This window comes from Heteronotia binoei, chromosome 6, assembly GCF_032191835.1.
Source record: "Heteronotia binoei isolate CCM8104 ecotype False Entrance Well chromosome 6, APGP_CSIRO_Hbin_v1, whole genome shotgun sequence".
In the NCBI taxonomy this organism is placed as follows: Eukaryota; Metazoa; Chordata; class Lepidosauria; order Squamata; family Gekkonidae; genus Heteronotia; species Heteronotia binoei.
The window spans coordinates 82136496-82152241 of NC_083228.1; the positions used below are offsets into that span (position 1 = coordinate 82136496).

At 43.8% G+C, this 15746-nt stretch overlaps 2 protein-coding genes across 3 annotated transcripts in view; both read right to left on the reverse strand.

Moving 5' to 3' along the window:
• DGKD (diacylglycerol kinase delta) overlaps nt 1-3518 on the reverse strand; it is a 98224-nt gene extending 94706 nt beyond the window's left edge. The window contains exon 1 of one of the 2 annotated variants that reach the window (XM_060241940.1): nt 3321-3518. In XM_060241940.1, the coding sequence (XP_060097923.1) occupies nt 3321-3491 (171 nt within the window). In that variant the 5' untranslated portion in view covers nt 3492-3518. The remainder of the gene's footprint in view (nt 1-3320) is intronic. The other variant, XM_060241939.1, reaches the window with a different exon arrangement.
• Nucleotides 3519-7433: 3915 nt separating this feature from the next.
• SAG (S-antigen visual arrestin) overlaps nt 7434-15746 on the reverse strand; it is a 30995-nt gene continuing 22682 nt past the window's right edge. The window contains exon 15 of the mRNA XM_060240857.1: nt 7434-7594. Within this exon, the coding sequence (XP_060096840.1) occupies nt 7581-7594 (14 nt within the window). The 3' untranslated portion in view covers nt 7434-7580. The remainder of the gene's footprint in view (nt 7595-15746) is intronic.

A 15746-nucleotide genomic window follows, 5' to 3' on the forward strand; every position in this document is an offset into this window, starting at 1 on the left:
ATCTTTTTTGTCTTCAGAGGAGCATAAGCGGTACAGCGCTGCACAGAAATAACACAATTCCTTTGTTAAAAAGTTTTTAAAATCTCCATGCATTTGCAGACACCTCTAACAATCCTATCCCTCCCTCCTTAAAGGCAGCCCAGGATGTGGGTGATTATCTTATTCTTTATAAAAAAATCATCAGTAATGCTGGACACGAACACAATACCTTCATAACACATGTAAAAAATTACAGCGCCTCCAACAACCCCTCTTCCTCTGACTAAAGAAATATAATGCTCTTTTGTTGTGCTAATAATTGCTAGGGACTGGTTCTTTGGGGTCACAGACAAATGGAAAGACTTACTGACTAGTTTTTCATCTATTTCCCTTTCAGATACAAGAAAATGCTCCTGCTGATAGCATCCTGCCCAGGAAATACCCTTTTTTTTTACAGGTTTAACATGAAGCAGCCTGCATTTTTTTTTAGGTCTGTACACAAATATAGGATGACATCATACATCACATGGAGACATGAAAACAAATCTCTACCAGATATATATGTACCAGACTGATATATGGGAAACCTTTGTTGTGGCAGCAGACCAGTATATGGAAAAAAACCAATTCAGCACTACTGCTCCAATGCCAATAACTGTTTTTACTATAACGATTGTATGAAGTTTTTTCCTCCTGCTGTAATTGAATCACCCATACTAATTCACATGGGTCTGACCTAAAATAAATAAGTAAACAAACGGTGGCCTTTTTCATGTTAACCTTAGAATAGTTTCTCAGCTTAGAATGGGGGGTAGACATGTTCAGAAACATAGGGTGGTATGGACAAGCTCCAATTTTCCCCATCCTCTTCAAACTTATACTGATAAGCCTAAAATAGATAGCAGTCTTCTTATACCTTGTGCTGAGGATTATGGTATGTATGCATGCGCCATGGGGGGGGGGGGCGGGGAAAGTGAATATAAATTCATCATCCATTATATCCTACATGGACTACACTGTCTCTATATTCAGTCTGTACTGGACCTCTGCTCAACTGCAGTGCAGATGAGAAACAATTATGTGGCCCACAAAACAAATGAACCCTGAATGACTGCAGGACTGGTGTTAAATTAGGATTCTCTTACTGCCACACTGTTCCTATGTTTTAGGGGCACCATGTCCCACACTTCTGCTTGAGGGTTAAAATGCCAGAACACTGAATGTTGCCTGTGCAGATTCTTCTGCAAAATCTCACAACAGTGGTCCATTAAGGACAGGTTTGCTTAGAAGTTTCACAGGAATCTTGAGTTGGATGTTTGGCACAAACCTGAGAATGGAGTAGTACCTGAAGAAAGAAGATACAAGTGTGGTTTTTACTTCAATTTTACACACACACACACCCCTGCTGTAGACATTTGCACAGCATGCAATTTTCTGCCTCTGCTATGTGGACAATCACAGATAACCTGCTTACAGAGACTGGATACATCCCCAGAGGGAAGTAAAATGAGATAGTTTATCTCCCTTTAAATGAGAAGGATATTTCTGACCTACAAATCACTACACCTAAGTCACCACCAGTGTCCCAGTATGTGCTGCACTGACCCTGCAGAAGATAGCAAACCCACTTCTTTTTTTCATTGGTCCCCAACAATGACTTCCAGTTCAAACTCAGATCACAGTATGTCAGAGGCACAAGTATTTGGTATGACACGTAGATGCTCAGCTTTGGGGTTGGTGTATAGTACTGCAGAATATGGTGCTTCAGTGTGGTTCAACAGCACTCATGTGCACAACCTTGATGTTCAACTCAAGACAACAGTGAGAACCATCAGCAGATGTATTAAATCTATTGGCTACCCATGTTGTGCTACATTGCTCTCCCACATCTCTAAAGACAAAATACTCTTCTTTGTGACTATGGAAAGGTAACTGAAAACAGAGAGTTGCCCATCCACAATGACATGGCTGATGCAGGTCTATCCACACTAAGATCCCAACACCCAACAATAAGATCTGCACATATCCTGCATCACAAAATTTCATTGCAGGGAATGGAATGGTTGTGAACATGGATGCAATCAGTTCCACCCAATATACATAACCTGATAAACACCAATGAGAGGCCTTCAGGATTTGACTTGCCACATAAAGTATGGAAGATGGCTAATAGAATATGAACAGATTTTGGCAGTTGTGCAGACCTGTTGTCTAAAAGAGGCAAAATACGCAAATGTGATTGTGGTGCAGCCCGCCAAACTATTTTCCATCTGTTACAGGAATGTGAGTGTCATGCTTTCCACGGAGATGTGATGGAATTCTTCAAACTCTCCTCAGCTGCAACTGAGTGAATTGAAAAAACTAGATATTAGTATTTAGGGTATTGCCCAATCGGTCTACATACCCACTGTATCAACTTGGTTACATATTTAATATTATTATATAGTTCCTGTGTGGAACTCTGGCATATGATAAATAATAAAGGTACAAGAATTTTAACTGAAGCCAGCTCAGCCTCCCAAGATACCCTTTAAGGGACTTCAGATGCCAGTTTCAAAGGCTGCAGCACATCTACTCTTTTCAAGCTCCTCAGACATGAGAGGACACTCTAACAAGACCACCACCTTTTTTCTAGCCTGACTTTTAACAGTACTATGGCATGCAGAAGTACAACAGCCACAGCTTTTCACAGCAAAGACCTGCAAGGTTTCTCCAGCTGAATTTCTGCCTATCATGCAACTGGCCAAAAGAATCCCATGAGCCATGCCAAAAAAAAAAAACAAGTGGCAACCTTATTCATGTTTGCAAGATACACACCAGGACCTCGGATCCCGGCTCCAGGACACAAAATACTACACTACTACACGTCCCCAGCTTGTTAGAGGACATCCATACAATAAGGAGGTACAGTGAAAGCAGTGCGATGTGTGACTGAAAGGCGGCCTAGGGGGTACAATCGGAGCAACTGAAACGTCCTGAAAAAAGCGGGGGGGGGGGGGGTAAACCGGCCGAAGACAGTGGCGGTGATGGGGAGGGAGAAGAAGGGCGAGACTAAGCCACGGAATGAACTAGAGAAAAGCAAAAACGAGTTCTAAGTATTAGATCTGGTGGGAGATTCAGGGTGGGAAGATTACTGCAACCGGGTGGGGGGGGGGAGTAATGGTGGGAGCAAGGAGAGCCGTATTAGAAAACTACTAGAGTATAAGGCCACACAGGGGAGGGCAGATGGCATTAGAAAAGAATACATGGGATGAAATGGAGGAAAGTAAGGCCGGGAGGGGGGAGGCAACCCCGCACACTCCCCTCCAGGCCCGACCCCCACAGGCTCTCCCTGTCCTCACCTTCTGGCGGATCTGGCCAGACGTGGAGACCTTGCGAATAAGTTTCTGCGGGGAGCCGGGCTCTTGCTCCGGCTCGCTGTCCGACGACTCCTCCGCCGCCGCCGTGGGGGCAGCGGTTACAGCGGCGGCGGCTCCGGCCTGAGGCTGCGAGGGACCCGCCGCCGCCGCCATGCTGCACCTTAAGGAGCAGGGCGGGCAGCGCCACCTAGCGCTCCGAACGCCGCTTTGCAAGCCGGTTGAGAGAACTAGGCCGCGGAACGTGAGGGGGGAGGGCAGACTCCAGCGGCGGAGACCGCCCCTTAGCGGCTGCACTGTGCATTGCTGTGGCGCGCCTCGGTGTAGGTTGAAGGCTTCGTTGCCTCAGGACCAAGATCCCAGAGAATTGTTTACTATGTGGATGCTCTGATGTGAAATGCGCGGATAAATAGCACGTGGAACGCTGCTGTAGCTCTCTTGCGACACTTCCCTTCTGATGAAGAAAAAGACTACATTCGGTCTGTTCCTGACATACAGGCGTTTAATAGACCTTGTGACAAGACTTGAGTCCAGTTGCACCTTTAAGACCAACAAAGTTTGAAGAGTAGTCCATGAAGCAGTTCATAAAGCGGACCAGCCATTCCACTGCAGTCTAATAGCAGCCCTCATACTCAAAAGCCATTTAGAAAGGGAACAGGCATAGTCCAGAATGGTTGTCAAGAGAGAAGTCATCTTAACTTCCAGAGAGCAAGTTTGGTGTAGTGGTTAAGTGTGTGGACTCTTATCTGGGAGAACCGGATTTGATTCCCCCCTCCTCCACCTGCACCTGCTGGAATGGCCCTTGGGTCAGCCATAGCTCTTGTAGGAGTTGTCCTTGAAGGGGCAGCTGCTGTTAGAGCTCTCTCAGCTCCACCTACCTCTCAGGGTGTCTGTTGTGGAGGGAAAAGATAAAGAAGGTTGTAAACCGCTCTGAGACTCTGATACAGAGAGAAGGGCAGGGTATAAATCTGCAGTCTTTTTCTTAAAGGGTCCATGTCCACATTCACTGTACTATTCTATAGAGTGATACATGTGGAGTGCTTTGACTTTTGTTTTCTCAGCTGGAAAAGTGGATTGATAGTCTCTCCTGGCCGTTTGTGTTTGGAGTTGTGACATGAGGCACCTGAACTGGAACTAGGTGTGTAATTATATTGGAGCCTTTTTACTCTTCTGATGGATGCTGAGAAGGAAGGATTAAGGGGACAAAATTACTGGTGCTTATTCATCTGGACAAGTCATGTAATGTTTGGACTTGGCTCTGGGAGGAGAGACGTAACTAATCCCAGTTTGTGCATAAACCTGATAGCTCTCAGCCAATGTTCCTTTTAAGCTGTGGAGTCTTGTGAGCAAAAATTCTACTTCATGAGCTACTGGCATTAAAGTTGTGAGCTACTACATAAATTAGTTTGCTCTGGAGCCATTTTTCCTGATCTAAGACAAAAATGTGTGAGCCAGAGGCTAAAAAACTGTGAGCTAGCTCACACTAACTCAGTTTAGAGGGAACACTGCTCTCAGCAATCTTGCCTGGTGGCAGAGCTGAGACACCGACCCAGAGGATCATGGGATTCCCTGATGGGATCAGGGCTAAGTTGTCCCCTTTTTCACTTCTTTCCTGATAAGCCCATCTCTTCCCATTTCTGTTATATCACTGTAGTTTAAAATTGTTACTCATATTTACAGCGCTGTAAATAAAGTTACCTCCCTTATACCTCCATAACTTTGACTTATGATGTTTTAAAGTACTTAGTTCTTTTCCTGTCCTCATCTGGGTGGCGTAACTTGCAGATATGATTACATTGTCAGTTCCAAAAGGGAAACAAGCAGATCTTTTACTAAACCTGCTAGGAGCTGCCTGAGTAGTAATATTTAAGTACTGGAATGGAAATGCACATCCTTCAAAAGGCTAGGTTAAGAAAAGCTTGGGACATTTTCTCAAAGTTGATACATTACATTAGAAGATTTTTTTGCACAAAATTAATATTTTATTGCATACCAGAACTCTATACACAACACAAATAATAATTTGCATAATATGCTTTTAATATCATGTGGAATTGCTTTATTTTGTCAAATCCCTACTTGCTGTCTAGCTACATTTTAGTCAAAACCATAGTGGCAGACTCTGCGTAGTCACTCATGGCAAAATTCAACAGTATTTTCACACAGCCTTTAACAGCAACAGTAAAGTAGGTCAGATGGTTTTTTTCTTTCTCTATAGACCCTTTCTGGACAAGAGCTGTACAGTCCTTTTCTTCTCTTTTATTTTACAAAACTCTACTTATAGAGCCAGTGGGGTATAGTGGTTAAGAGTGTTGGGCTAGTGTCTGGAAGACCCAGGTTCAAATTCCCATTCGTGCCATGGAAGTTGATTGAGTGAATCTGGACCAGTGATGCTCTCTTAGCTTATTCTACCTCACAGGGTTGTTGTGAGGATGAAAATGGTGGAGAGGAGAATGACGTAAGCTGCTTTGGGTCCCCACTGTGGAAAAAAGTGGGGTAAAACTGAATGAAGAGATGGATAAAATAAATAAATAAAAGCTCTCTGTTTGGATTAGAGGGGAATCAGCATCCTGCCAGGCAGACACCATTTAGAAATGGAAACTAGTCTGCTTTACTTTTCTTCCACCTACTAACAACATTAAGAACAGCCCTGCTGAATCAAACTAGTGGTCCATCAAGTTCGGCATCCCTTTTCACACAGTTAAAGACTTCCAAGACAACAAAGGCTTCATTCTTCAGTTTAAAGAGAAATCCATGCTTCACTCATCTTCTCCTTTAAAGAAGTACTTTGGATTATGTAAAATACTTCTTACTGTTGGTTGGGCAGTAGGCCCAAAACTGTTGCTTCAGAAGCCATGGGGCAGCTAATGTGAATACACACCGTGGTGGTCCTGGCTCTCTGCCATGTGCATCTCTGATGCGCGTGATCACAGATGTGCTGCTTTCCTAGTATTTCATTTTTCAAATCCAAGCAAAGTAAACTTGGAAGGAATGAAAGGGAATTTGTAACTATGTGGGAGTGTTTGCTCCATAAAGTTGCAGGCCACATGCTGCAAAACCAGTTTTTAGAGCAGTTTTAAGCAGTCTACTCAATCTATTCAATAAGGCTTACTCGCAGGAACATGTTCTTTGGATTGCACTGTTCATTTCTAAATAAAGGAATGGGATCCATTATATTAGCAAGGAAACAAACGTAATCAAAAGCAACACTACATCATCAAAACTTAACCATATTGTTTCTTTATTCTAAAAGATGATTCCTTAATTGACATAAAAGTCTTATAGTTTAATACAATTACTTTCCACTTGGAAGGAAGGCTGCACTGAAATATCACAGTACACCATGGTTGTGCAAAAAAAATAAAGCTGGTTCATCTGCTGGTCAGAAGTAACTAATCCCAGTTTGTGCATAAACCCTAATTTATCTGCTTTTTGCCTTTCCTTTCTGCTTCCCTAGCAAGGAGGCATTTCCACTATACTGCCATTTCCATGGCCAGGAGACTGCAAGGGGTAGTGTTGCTCAATAAACTGAGGCTTATGGGTTCCGAAATTACAACACATCATGATCAGTAAAACAACTGGCTACGAATCCTACTTTGAAATCCAAGTCTGATGCTGACCAGTTGTAATTTGTTGAATCATCTACACTCAGCAGTCATGACTACCCAGGGTTTGATCAAACCACGTGGATACTTTTCAGTTTGTGAAGGGGTCTTTACAGAGCCTGAACTGAACCTGTGAAGGGCAATCCATATAACTGGCTTCATTTTGCAACTTTGATAAAAGGTGATTCATAAAAAGACTGTTATTATTTCATAAAAAAAAGTCAACAGAGTATAGCTAGTGAGAAAAAAGTTCTTACCTTTCCATTTCTGTAATCAATCATTGATGTGCATTAAAAAGAAATGAGAGGCTTATTGTTGAAATTTGGGTAAAAATATTATCTGTGAAATTAAAAGAAATAAAAATTCACCTCCTAATGAGGATGACTAGTCTTTTACATTCTGGAAGCATTACGACAGAGCAGCAGAATATAAACCACTAAGTGGCACCTGATAATGTGTGTCAATGGCTAGACCCTAGCCTCTCTCTCTCTCTAGCAGGCAGGGCCATCTGCTTGGAAAGATGCCTGTGTGATCTCCTGTCAGTGCTACTGGAACACAGAGTTCCTATTAACTGGTCAATTATTAATTTAGTGAACTGATCACAACGGATATGCCCTTAGGGGTACTTAAGACCATCAAATCAAGTGCTGGGTGCTGAAAAGGAAGCAAGAGACAATATATTTCAACTTGCATCTTTATATACAGCCATTTGCCCAAATTTTGGATGGAATTTATAAGCCCCACATTTGATCATCTGGCACAGTCCAAATATGTACATGTCATGGTAGGTGCTATTAATGATCTCTGTTAAAAGCAAATAACCTACTACATTAACTTTAAGGACAAGATTGTTGGCCATTTCTGGAGAAAGAAGATGGACAATAGTGGAACTTAAAGCAGAATTTGTTACGCAGCAGTCCAGTCCTATGCATATTTACTCAAAAGCACTCTATTCAGCTTCCAGGTATTGTGCATGGGATTGCAACCTATGTTGAATTTGTTTTACTATTGAGAAAGTGTGGTGCCATCAATATGCACTCAGCTCTACCTCTTATTTAAGGAGCTATCAGCAGCCAGAATTCCAGTCTTGGTGGAATGGCTAGGTGAGAGCTGTTTGAAGCTAAATCCATCTAAAACAGAGATTATGTGGCCAGGAAAGCCCAGACCACTGGGGTGGCCACTTCTACCAACCCTTGATGGGGGTCTGTCTTTCTACAGTTGACTCAGTCAGGAATTTGGGAATATAGCTCATTTCACTGCTCTCTGTGGACAAACGTGTTCTCAGTTACAAAGAATGTGTTTTACTGTAACGTACTCGAAGCGGAGACGAGAGTAGGGCAACATAGTTTATTAGGAGCACGTTGCAAGAGAGCGAACACGCGGGCCGGGTCCCGCTTATGTACAATCTCCGGTACAGCCTACTGGACAGGTCGGACCAATCCTGACCTGTTAAACTTCCCGCCGCAGCTGTTGATTGGCGGGGATTACGCGCCCCGCGCTGGAGGCGCCTGGGACGGCCCAGTCGCCTCTGCACATGGCGCTTGTGGCTGCCGATACACTACACCCCTCCCCCCCTGGTTAATGAACATAGTCTTTAAGATACGCGGGAGGCCGGCGCTCCCTGGTGGACCGTCTGGGGAGGTCCTGTGGAGGGGGCGCGGTCTATGCCAGGTCGGCCAACTGGCTCCCAACCTGCCTCAAGAGGACCTTGCCATGGTAATTCACTCAACAGTCACCTCAAGACTGAACTGCTGTAATGCACTTTATGTAGGGCTACCATGCTTCAGAAGCTGCAGAATTGATGACAGGAGTGTCCTAGTCAGTGCATATAACACCTATTCTACAACAGCTGCATTGGCTCCCACTTGGTACCAATTCAAAGTGATGGTTGTTGTTATTCAGTCGCACAGTCGAGTCCGACTCTTTGCAACCCCATGGACAAAGTCACGCCAGGCCCTGCTGTCTTCCACCATCCTCTGAAGTCTGCTCAAATTCGTTTTTGTTACATAAGTAACACTGTCCAGTCATCTCATCTTTTGCCGTCCTCTTCTTCTTTTTGTGATGGTACTTACCTCTAAAGACCTAAATGGCCTGAGACCCTCGTACCTTTGGGACCACCTCTCCTGGCATGATCCTCCCTGTCTTCTCGATCTTTATTGAAGGTCCCAGGTCCACAAATTGCCCACCTTATATCAACAAGGGCAAGGGCCTTCTCAGTAGTGGCCCCTGTCCTGTAGAGCCAGCTGCCTGAAGAGATGCGTGCCTTGTGGGACTTCCCTAAGTTCCATAGGGCATGCAAGACTGTTCTTTTTCAGGTGATCTTTGGATGATTGTGATTCACCAGGCAGCTGGTATACTTCAGCTGTGTCCTCAGCATCCTATCGTGCTTGATAATGGATAGATTTTAATGGGGACAGATTTTTAACCATTTATATTTTAAAGATTATTCATTATATATTTGTAGTGTTTTTCTTGGTGTATTTTATATGCTGCTAGCTGCCCCGAATCCCATTCAGGGGAACAGGATATAAATCTGAATAATAAATATATATTTTGAATTTATATATATATGAAGGTCAGTTATCATGTTTCTTCCCAAGTAAAAATCTCTCAGAAGGCCAATCTGTGGAGTCATTATATGCCCATTTAATACCACATCATTTTCACTTATGTGAAATATAAGGATACCAGAGATAATTCTTTTTTTTAACTAATTTGAATCCTCATCTTTTCTGAAGAACATTTTTCTGTAGGCACAGAGACATTCTTCCCATGGGCCACTCTTGGGGTAAGCACAGATGAGACACTAGTAGATGTTACTGGATCTTTCCCAGCATTCTTAAGAGCTAAATTTAACCTAAAGCCATCACTATAATGGTCACCACACATTTGGATCTGTAGCAAGTGAGAACAGTTTTAATCCCTTTCCCCCTGCATGGTATCACCTATCAAAACCACCGTCACCAACTATTAACATTAGAAGGTGTGGGACTGCCTCATAGCTAGAAAATGTGGCTTTGGGGGGCTATGGATTTTGGGAGGGGCATTAGGAATATAATAAATAATAATAGGAAAAGACTGTTCAGAGGGCATTTAATTGCCTTCAGAAGGCAGTTCCCTTTTCTGCCAGCCCAGTTCTGCTGTATACCACCACCTAGGTCATGGTGAGTCTTTCAAAAGCATTCCTGTGAACCTTTGGGAAACATGAAAATTAATTTGCATGTTTTGCAAAGGCTCAGAGGGATGCTTTTGAAAGACTCACCATGACCTAGGTGATGTACAGACTGGACTTGAGTGCCCTTCTAAGCTTTCTTGCCCCATGGAAGGAAACCCAAAAGGCCTTTGACTGTCTTCTCGGCAGAGAGGTCTTGGAGAGACGACTCACTGGCAGCCATTCACTTGTGGAGCGTGAATGAGAAGTCAAGGGGCATGGCCACAGGATGCCCCAGTGTGGCTACAAGCCAGTGTGAGACACTTCATAGGGTGCTAGTAATAGGAGCAGGGGGGGGCAAGCAGGGAGGTTTCAGTAGGTGAAACCATGAAAAATAAAACCTCTCTACCTTCAAGCCACAATCTGAATCAAGGAGTGATTGGCCAGAAGACTAGGTTTTTAAGCCACTGGGATATTATTGATTTTAGTTTCACACATTATTGATTTAGCTTGGCGCATAGTAGCACCCACAAGAAGTCATGGTAATATTCAACATGTTCAATATGAGACCCAAGGAAATAAACATTTTTTCATTAGATTTGTTTTGTAAAGAAGATTTTGCCAAATGTATCTAAGTAGGTCTCTCGGCTTGGCTTCGCGAACGAAGATTTAAGAAGGGTGCAATAGCCCACGTTTGCTGCAGGCTCGCTGGTGGCTGACAAGACCAATGTGGGACAGGCAGGTCCGGCCACAGCGGCTGCAGGGAAAAGTCTGATTTAGGGTTGGTCCTGTAGCAGTGCGATTCTTCCTCAATCTCCTTTTGTCCTCAAGACCAGCTATGCGTGCGTTCTCAAAGGAAGAGACAGCCTGGTGGATGGTGTGCCTCCATGCTTTGCGATCTGAGGCTAGGTCAGACCACTGGTGATGGTTGATGTGACAGGTGCTAAGGGATTTCTTCAAGGAGTCCTTGTACCTCTTCTTTGGTGCCCCTCTATTTCAATGGCCGGTGGAGAGTTCGCCATACAGGGCAATCTTGGGAAGGCGGTGGTTTTCCATCCTAGAAATATGCCCTGCCCAGCGCAGCTGCGTCTTCAACAGCAGTGCCTCGATGCTGGTAACCTCCGCCCTCTTGAGGACTTCAGTGTTGGTCACAAAGTCACTCCAGTGGATGTTGAGGATGGTGCGAAGGCAGCGCTGATGAAAGCGCTCAAGGAGTCGCAGGTGATGACGGTATAAAACCCACGATTCGGAGCCGTAGATGAGGGTTGTCATCACAACCGCTTTGTAAACATTGATCTTTGTGCCTTTTTTCAGATGCTTGTTGCTCCACACTCTTTTGTGCAGTCGGCCAAAGGCACGGTTTGCCTTTGCCAGCCTGTTGTCAATCTCCTTGCCGATCTTGGCATCTGAGGAGATGATGCACCCCAGGTAGCTGAACTGCTGGACTGTCTTCAGAACTGATTCACCCACAGTGATGCAGGGAGGGTGATAATCTTCCTGGGGTGCAGGCTGGTGGAGAACTTCTGTCTTCTTCAGACTAACTTCTAGGCCGAATAGCTTGGCAGCCTCTGCAAAGCAGGACGTCATATGCTGCAGAGCTGATGCCGAGTGGGAGACGAGTGCAGCATCATCAGCAAACAGTAGCTCTCGGATGAGTTTTTCCATTGTCTTGGAGTGGGCCTTTAGTCGCCTCAGGTTGAACAGGCTGCCATCGGTGCGATAGCGGATGTATACACCATCGTCATCATCTAGATCTACTGCGGCTCTTTGAAGCATCATGCTAAAGAAGATCGTAAAGAGAGTTGGCGCGAGAACGCAGCCTTGCTTTACACCTGTGCCTATTGGGAAGGGCTCCGAGAGGTCGTTGCAGTGTCTGACTTGGCCTCGCTGGTCTTCGTGTAGCTGGATGATCATGTTGAGGAACCTTGGGGGACATCCTAAACGTTCCAAGATTTGCCACAGGCCTTTCCTGCTAACGGTATCGAAAGCTTTGGTAAGGTCGACAAAAGTCACATACAGAGCCTTGTTCTGTTCCCTGCATTTCTCTTGGAGCTGCCTGAGAACAAATACCATGTCAGTGGTGCTCCTGTTAGCTCTGAAGCCGCACTGGCTCTCTGGGAGGAGTTCTTCTGCAATGGTGGGCACCAGTCTGTTCAGGAGTATTCTGGCAAGGATTTTGCCTGCGATGGAGAGCAGGGTTATCCCCCGGTAGTTGGAGCAGTCTGACTTTTCCCCTTTGTTCTTGTATAGGGTGATGATGATTGCATCGCGAAAGTCCTGTGGTAATTTGCCTTGTTCCCAGCAGGTGACAAGTACTTTGTGAAGTGAGCTATGTAGTACTGTGCCCCCATGCTTCCAGATCTCTGGTGGAATTCCATCAACTCCCGCTGCCTTGCCACTTTTCAGTTGCTTGATGGCTTTAACAGTCTCTTCTAGGGTGGGGATCTCATCCAACTCTGTTTTCACCGGTTGAAGTGGGGTGAGGTGGACTGCTGAATCTTGAACTACGCGGTTGGCACTGAAGAGAACCTGAAAATACTCCGACCACCGGTTCAGTATGGATGCCTTGTCTGCCCACCCCCCACCCCACCCATCTAAGTAGGTAGAGAAAAAGCAATAGGACAGAAATAGTTCTGTGTTGCTGCTTTCCACAAAATCTTCTTTTAGGCTATGACATGAATTTGAACCATATATTTTAAAATTGTTTATTTAACTGCACTTATATACTGCTTTCTATAAAGGCACTCAAGGTGGTTTGAATTTTAAATTTAAGAAAGACACACAAAATACCAAATAAAACAATAGAATTCTCTCAGACTGTTGGTGGTCTCCTTAAGAGCTGATGGCTTGTGTTCCCTGCCCTGGGCCTTTTCTCTTCTGTGTTCCCCTCATGACACATCTTAAGCATCTTTATGAAAATAGATGGATTAGTGGCTATTGCAGTGGATTCTCAGGCAGTGCACTGGTGGTCTCTTCAGGAGCTGATGGCATGAGATTCCTGGTTAAGGTTTCTCTGTGCTAGTTGCTACATTGCTTTACAACAACCTTCAGGATAAGCAGTTCTCTTCTGTTCAGATTTTGACAGTTACTCATGCTTAATTTCTCAAATGAGAAGTGCTGGCATTCAAATCTTCCTGGAAGTAATGTACCCTGACCTGGAAAACCCTTTGTTCAGCCAGTGCTTAAAAGTGATGAAATACCATTACTCACATTTATCTAAAGTTCAATGTTGTGGCCTGGAACTTAGTCATACTCTTTAATCTTCAGTGCACTAAAGTAAACAGTTGTGAGGGAAATGCAATCTGCATGAACTCAGAGGTATTTTATTACCACTTTACATTTTGCAGAACTTGAAACTGAAGGGGAGCCCCTGAATAACTAATTAATACCCCCAATAATAATATTTGTCATATTGAGTAAAAATATGCTTTGTCTTCAAACTAAGGCGTCTGTTGTAAAACTGCCATTAGAAACTGACTACTGCCCAGCGGGTGTGAGCTCCAGCTGTAAGATTAGATAAGGGAACAGCCTCCTACATGTGACTTGCTGTATATAGATAAGTAAGGAAACTTAGTCATGGAATTTTACCAGGGGGAACTTAGTGGAGGTGGGACCCTTTGAAATCAGCTAAGCTTGTGTGCCTGCCTGCTGGTTTTCTGTGTGAATAAAACTGTCTGTATGTAGAATGATTTTAACTCAGTCATTTTGGGGGCCCATGCCCGACTGGGTTCTACTTATGGTACCATAAAGTAAACCTTGCTTCAAACCAGTAAGTCTGTGCAGACCTCATTATTTCTCTGCTTCAACACTGAGGAGAAGTCTTAAGATTGAGCTAACTGAGCCTTGATAATCAGAGCAATGGGCTTCTCTCCCCTCACCTCGGGTAGGAAAGTATTTTCTTCCTGGTCAAAACCAAGTGAAGTAACTTATCAACATGTTAGAAAAGCTAACTTTAACAGCATCCATAACTCTTGATACATAATTATGGCCACTGCCATTCTCTTAACATTTAAAAAGGGAATAATTTTGAAAGTATTGAAAGTATTTTAGAAATATCTATGGAGGATTAAATTACAAAAAGTGCCCATGTAATACAAGTGCTCTGTGCCCTGAGGTAAGAAAGCAGTAAAGCAGTCATAATTAAGAACAAAGCAGACTCATTGCTTTTCAGTGGAATTGCAATGCACCTCAGAATTTTCTGGCAAATACATAGTGGTCTCAAAGCCTTGGACTAGCAAGCAAAAATTGCTGAGTGGCTGCCAATCTGTGTAATTTATTTGTGTGTGTGTGTACATGAGTGCCTGAAATCATAGTGGGGCTTGGACTTTCAGAGAGGTGGCTTGCTATTGCCTGCGTCTGTGTCCTGGCCCTGGTATTCCTTGGAGGTTTCCCATCCAAGTATTTGCCAGGGTCAGCTCTGCCTAGCTCCTGAGATCTGACGAGATTGAGCTTGCCTAGGCTATCCAGATCAGGGTACAATCTGTGTAATTTCAACAATGTTTACTCTCTGTACAGTTCTTGTGCAATGGTGACATACAAAGAGTCTTTTTGTCTCATTCATGACTGCAATGCACCAGCAATGTTGCCAAAGAAACAGTATATGGGTAGAGCAACTAGGTTCCCACAGTAAGGCTGACATGGAATAGAACTATGTCATTCACCTGATTCACAGGAGGATGCAGACTATATTACACATAAATGTACCATGGTCTCGGTTGTCAAGTATGGGTTGGAAAATGCTTGGAGATTTGAAGGTGGGGCCCAGGGAGGGAGGTGTTTGGAGAAGGGAGGAGGCATAATGCCGCAGAGTATACCATTTTCTCCAGGGAAACTGATCTCCATTGTCTAGATATAAGTTGTAATTCTGGGAGATCTCCATGCCCCACCTCAAGGTTGGCAACCCTAACCATGGAGGTTTGGAAATTGCTGTCTGATCAGTGTGAATGGGTTTAGCCTAAAGAAATTCAGGCTAGAGCCTGCAATGAAAGAATGTTAAAGACTGAAGGCTTAGGCATACTTATGTGAAAGTAAACCACACTGAATAAAGAAGGAGGTACTTCTGAGTAAACTTGCATAGGATTGCACTGAAAGTTCCTTGATGACTCTGGGTGTATCCTCAATGAGAGACTGTTGTTTAGAGAATGCACACAAAGAGTCCGTTTATATACCCAGAGACTGCAGGAGGTATCTACACTGAGTGCAGAGACTGGTGTGTGTAGTAACACCAGTTTTTCTTTTGAAAGAGAAAAAAGAGGAGCAAATAGTATGCTGTGAATTAGCTGAAGCAAATGAGGAAGCTGTTCCACAATAGGAAGTACAGAAGTGAGACCCTCTTAACATCTTTGTATCATGGGTATATTCCCTATATGGGTGAGTTGCCTGAGATTCCTCCTGAAGGAACCTTTTGCTTCACATGCTTTTTTCCTTGTTTTTGTGGTTTTTCCATACCACATGAGCATTTCCAAGAACTCTGTTAAACTATATATCCAGTCACTATCTCAACAAAAATAATGCTGTTTAATCTTTCTTTGCATAGCTTCCATCACAGAATACAATAACGCTCTCAAAATAAATTGTGTAGACTAAAAATGCACATCAGAAGCAGCTCTGTGATAAACATCTTGGGCTTGGTCCAGTCAAATACAGGTATAAGTA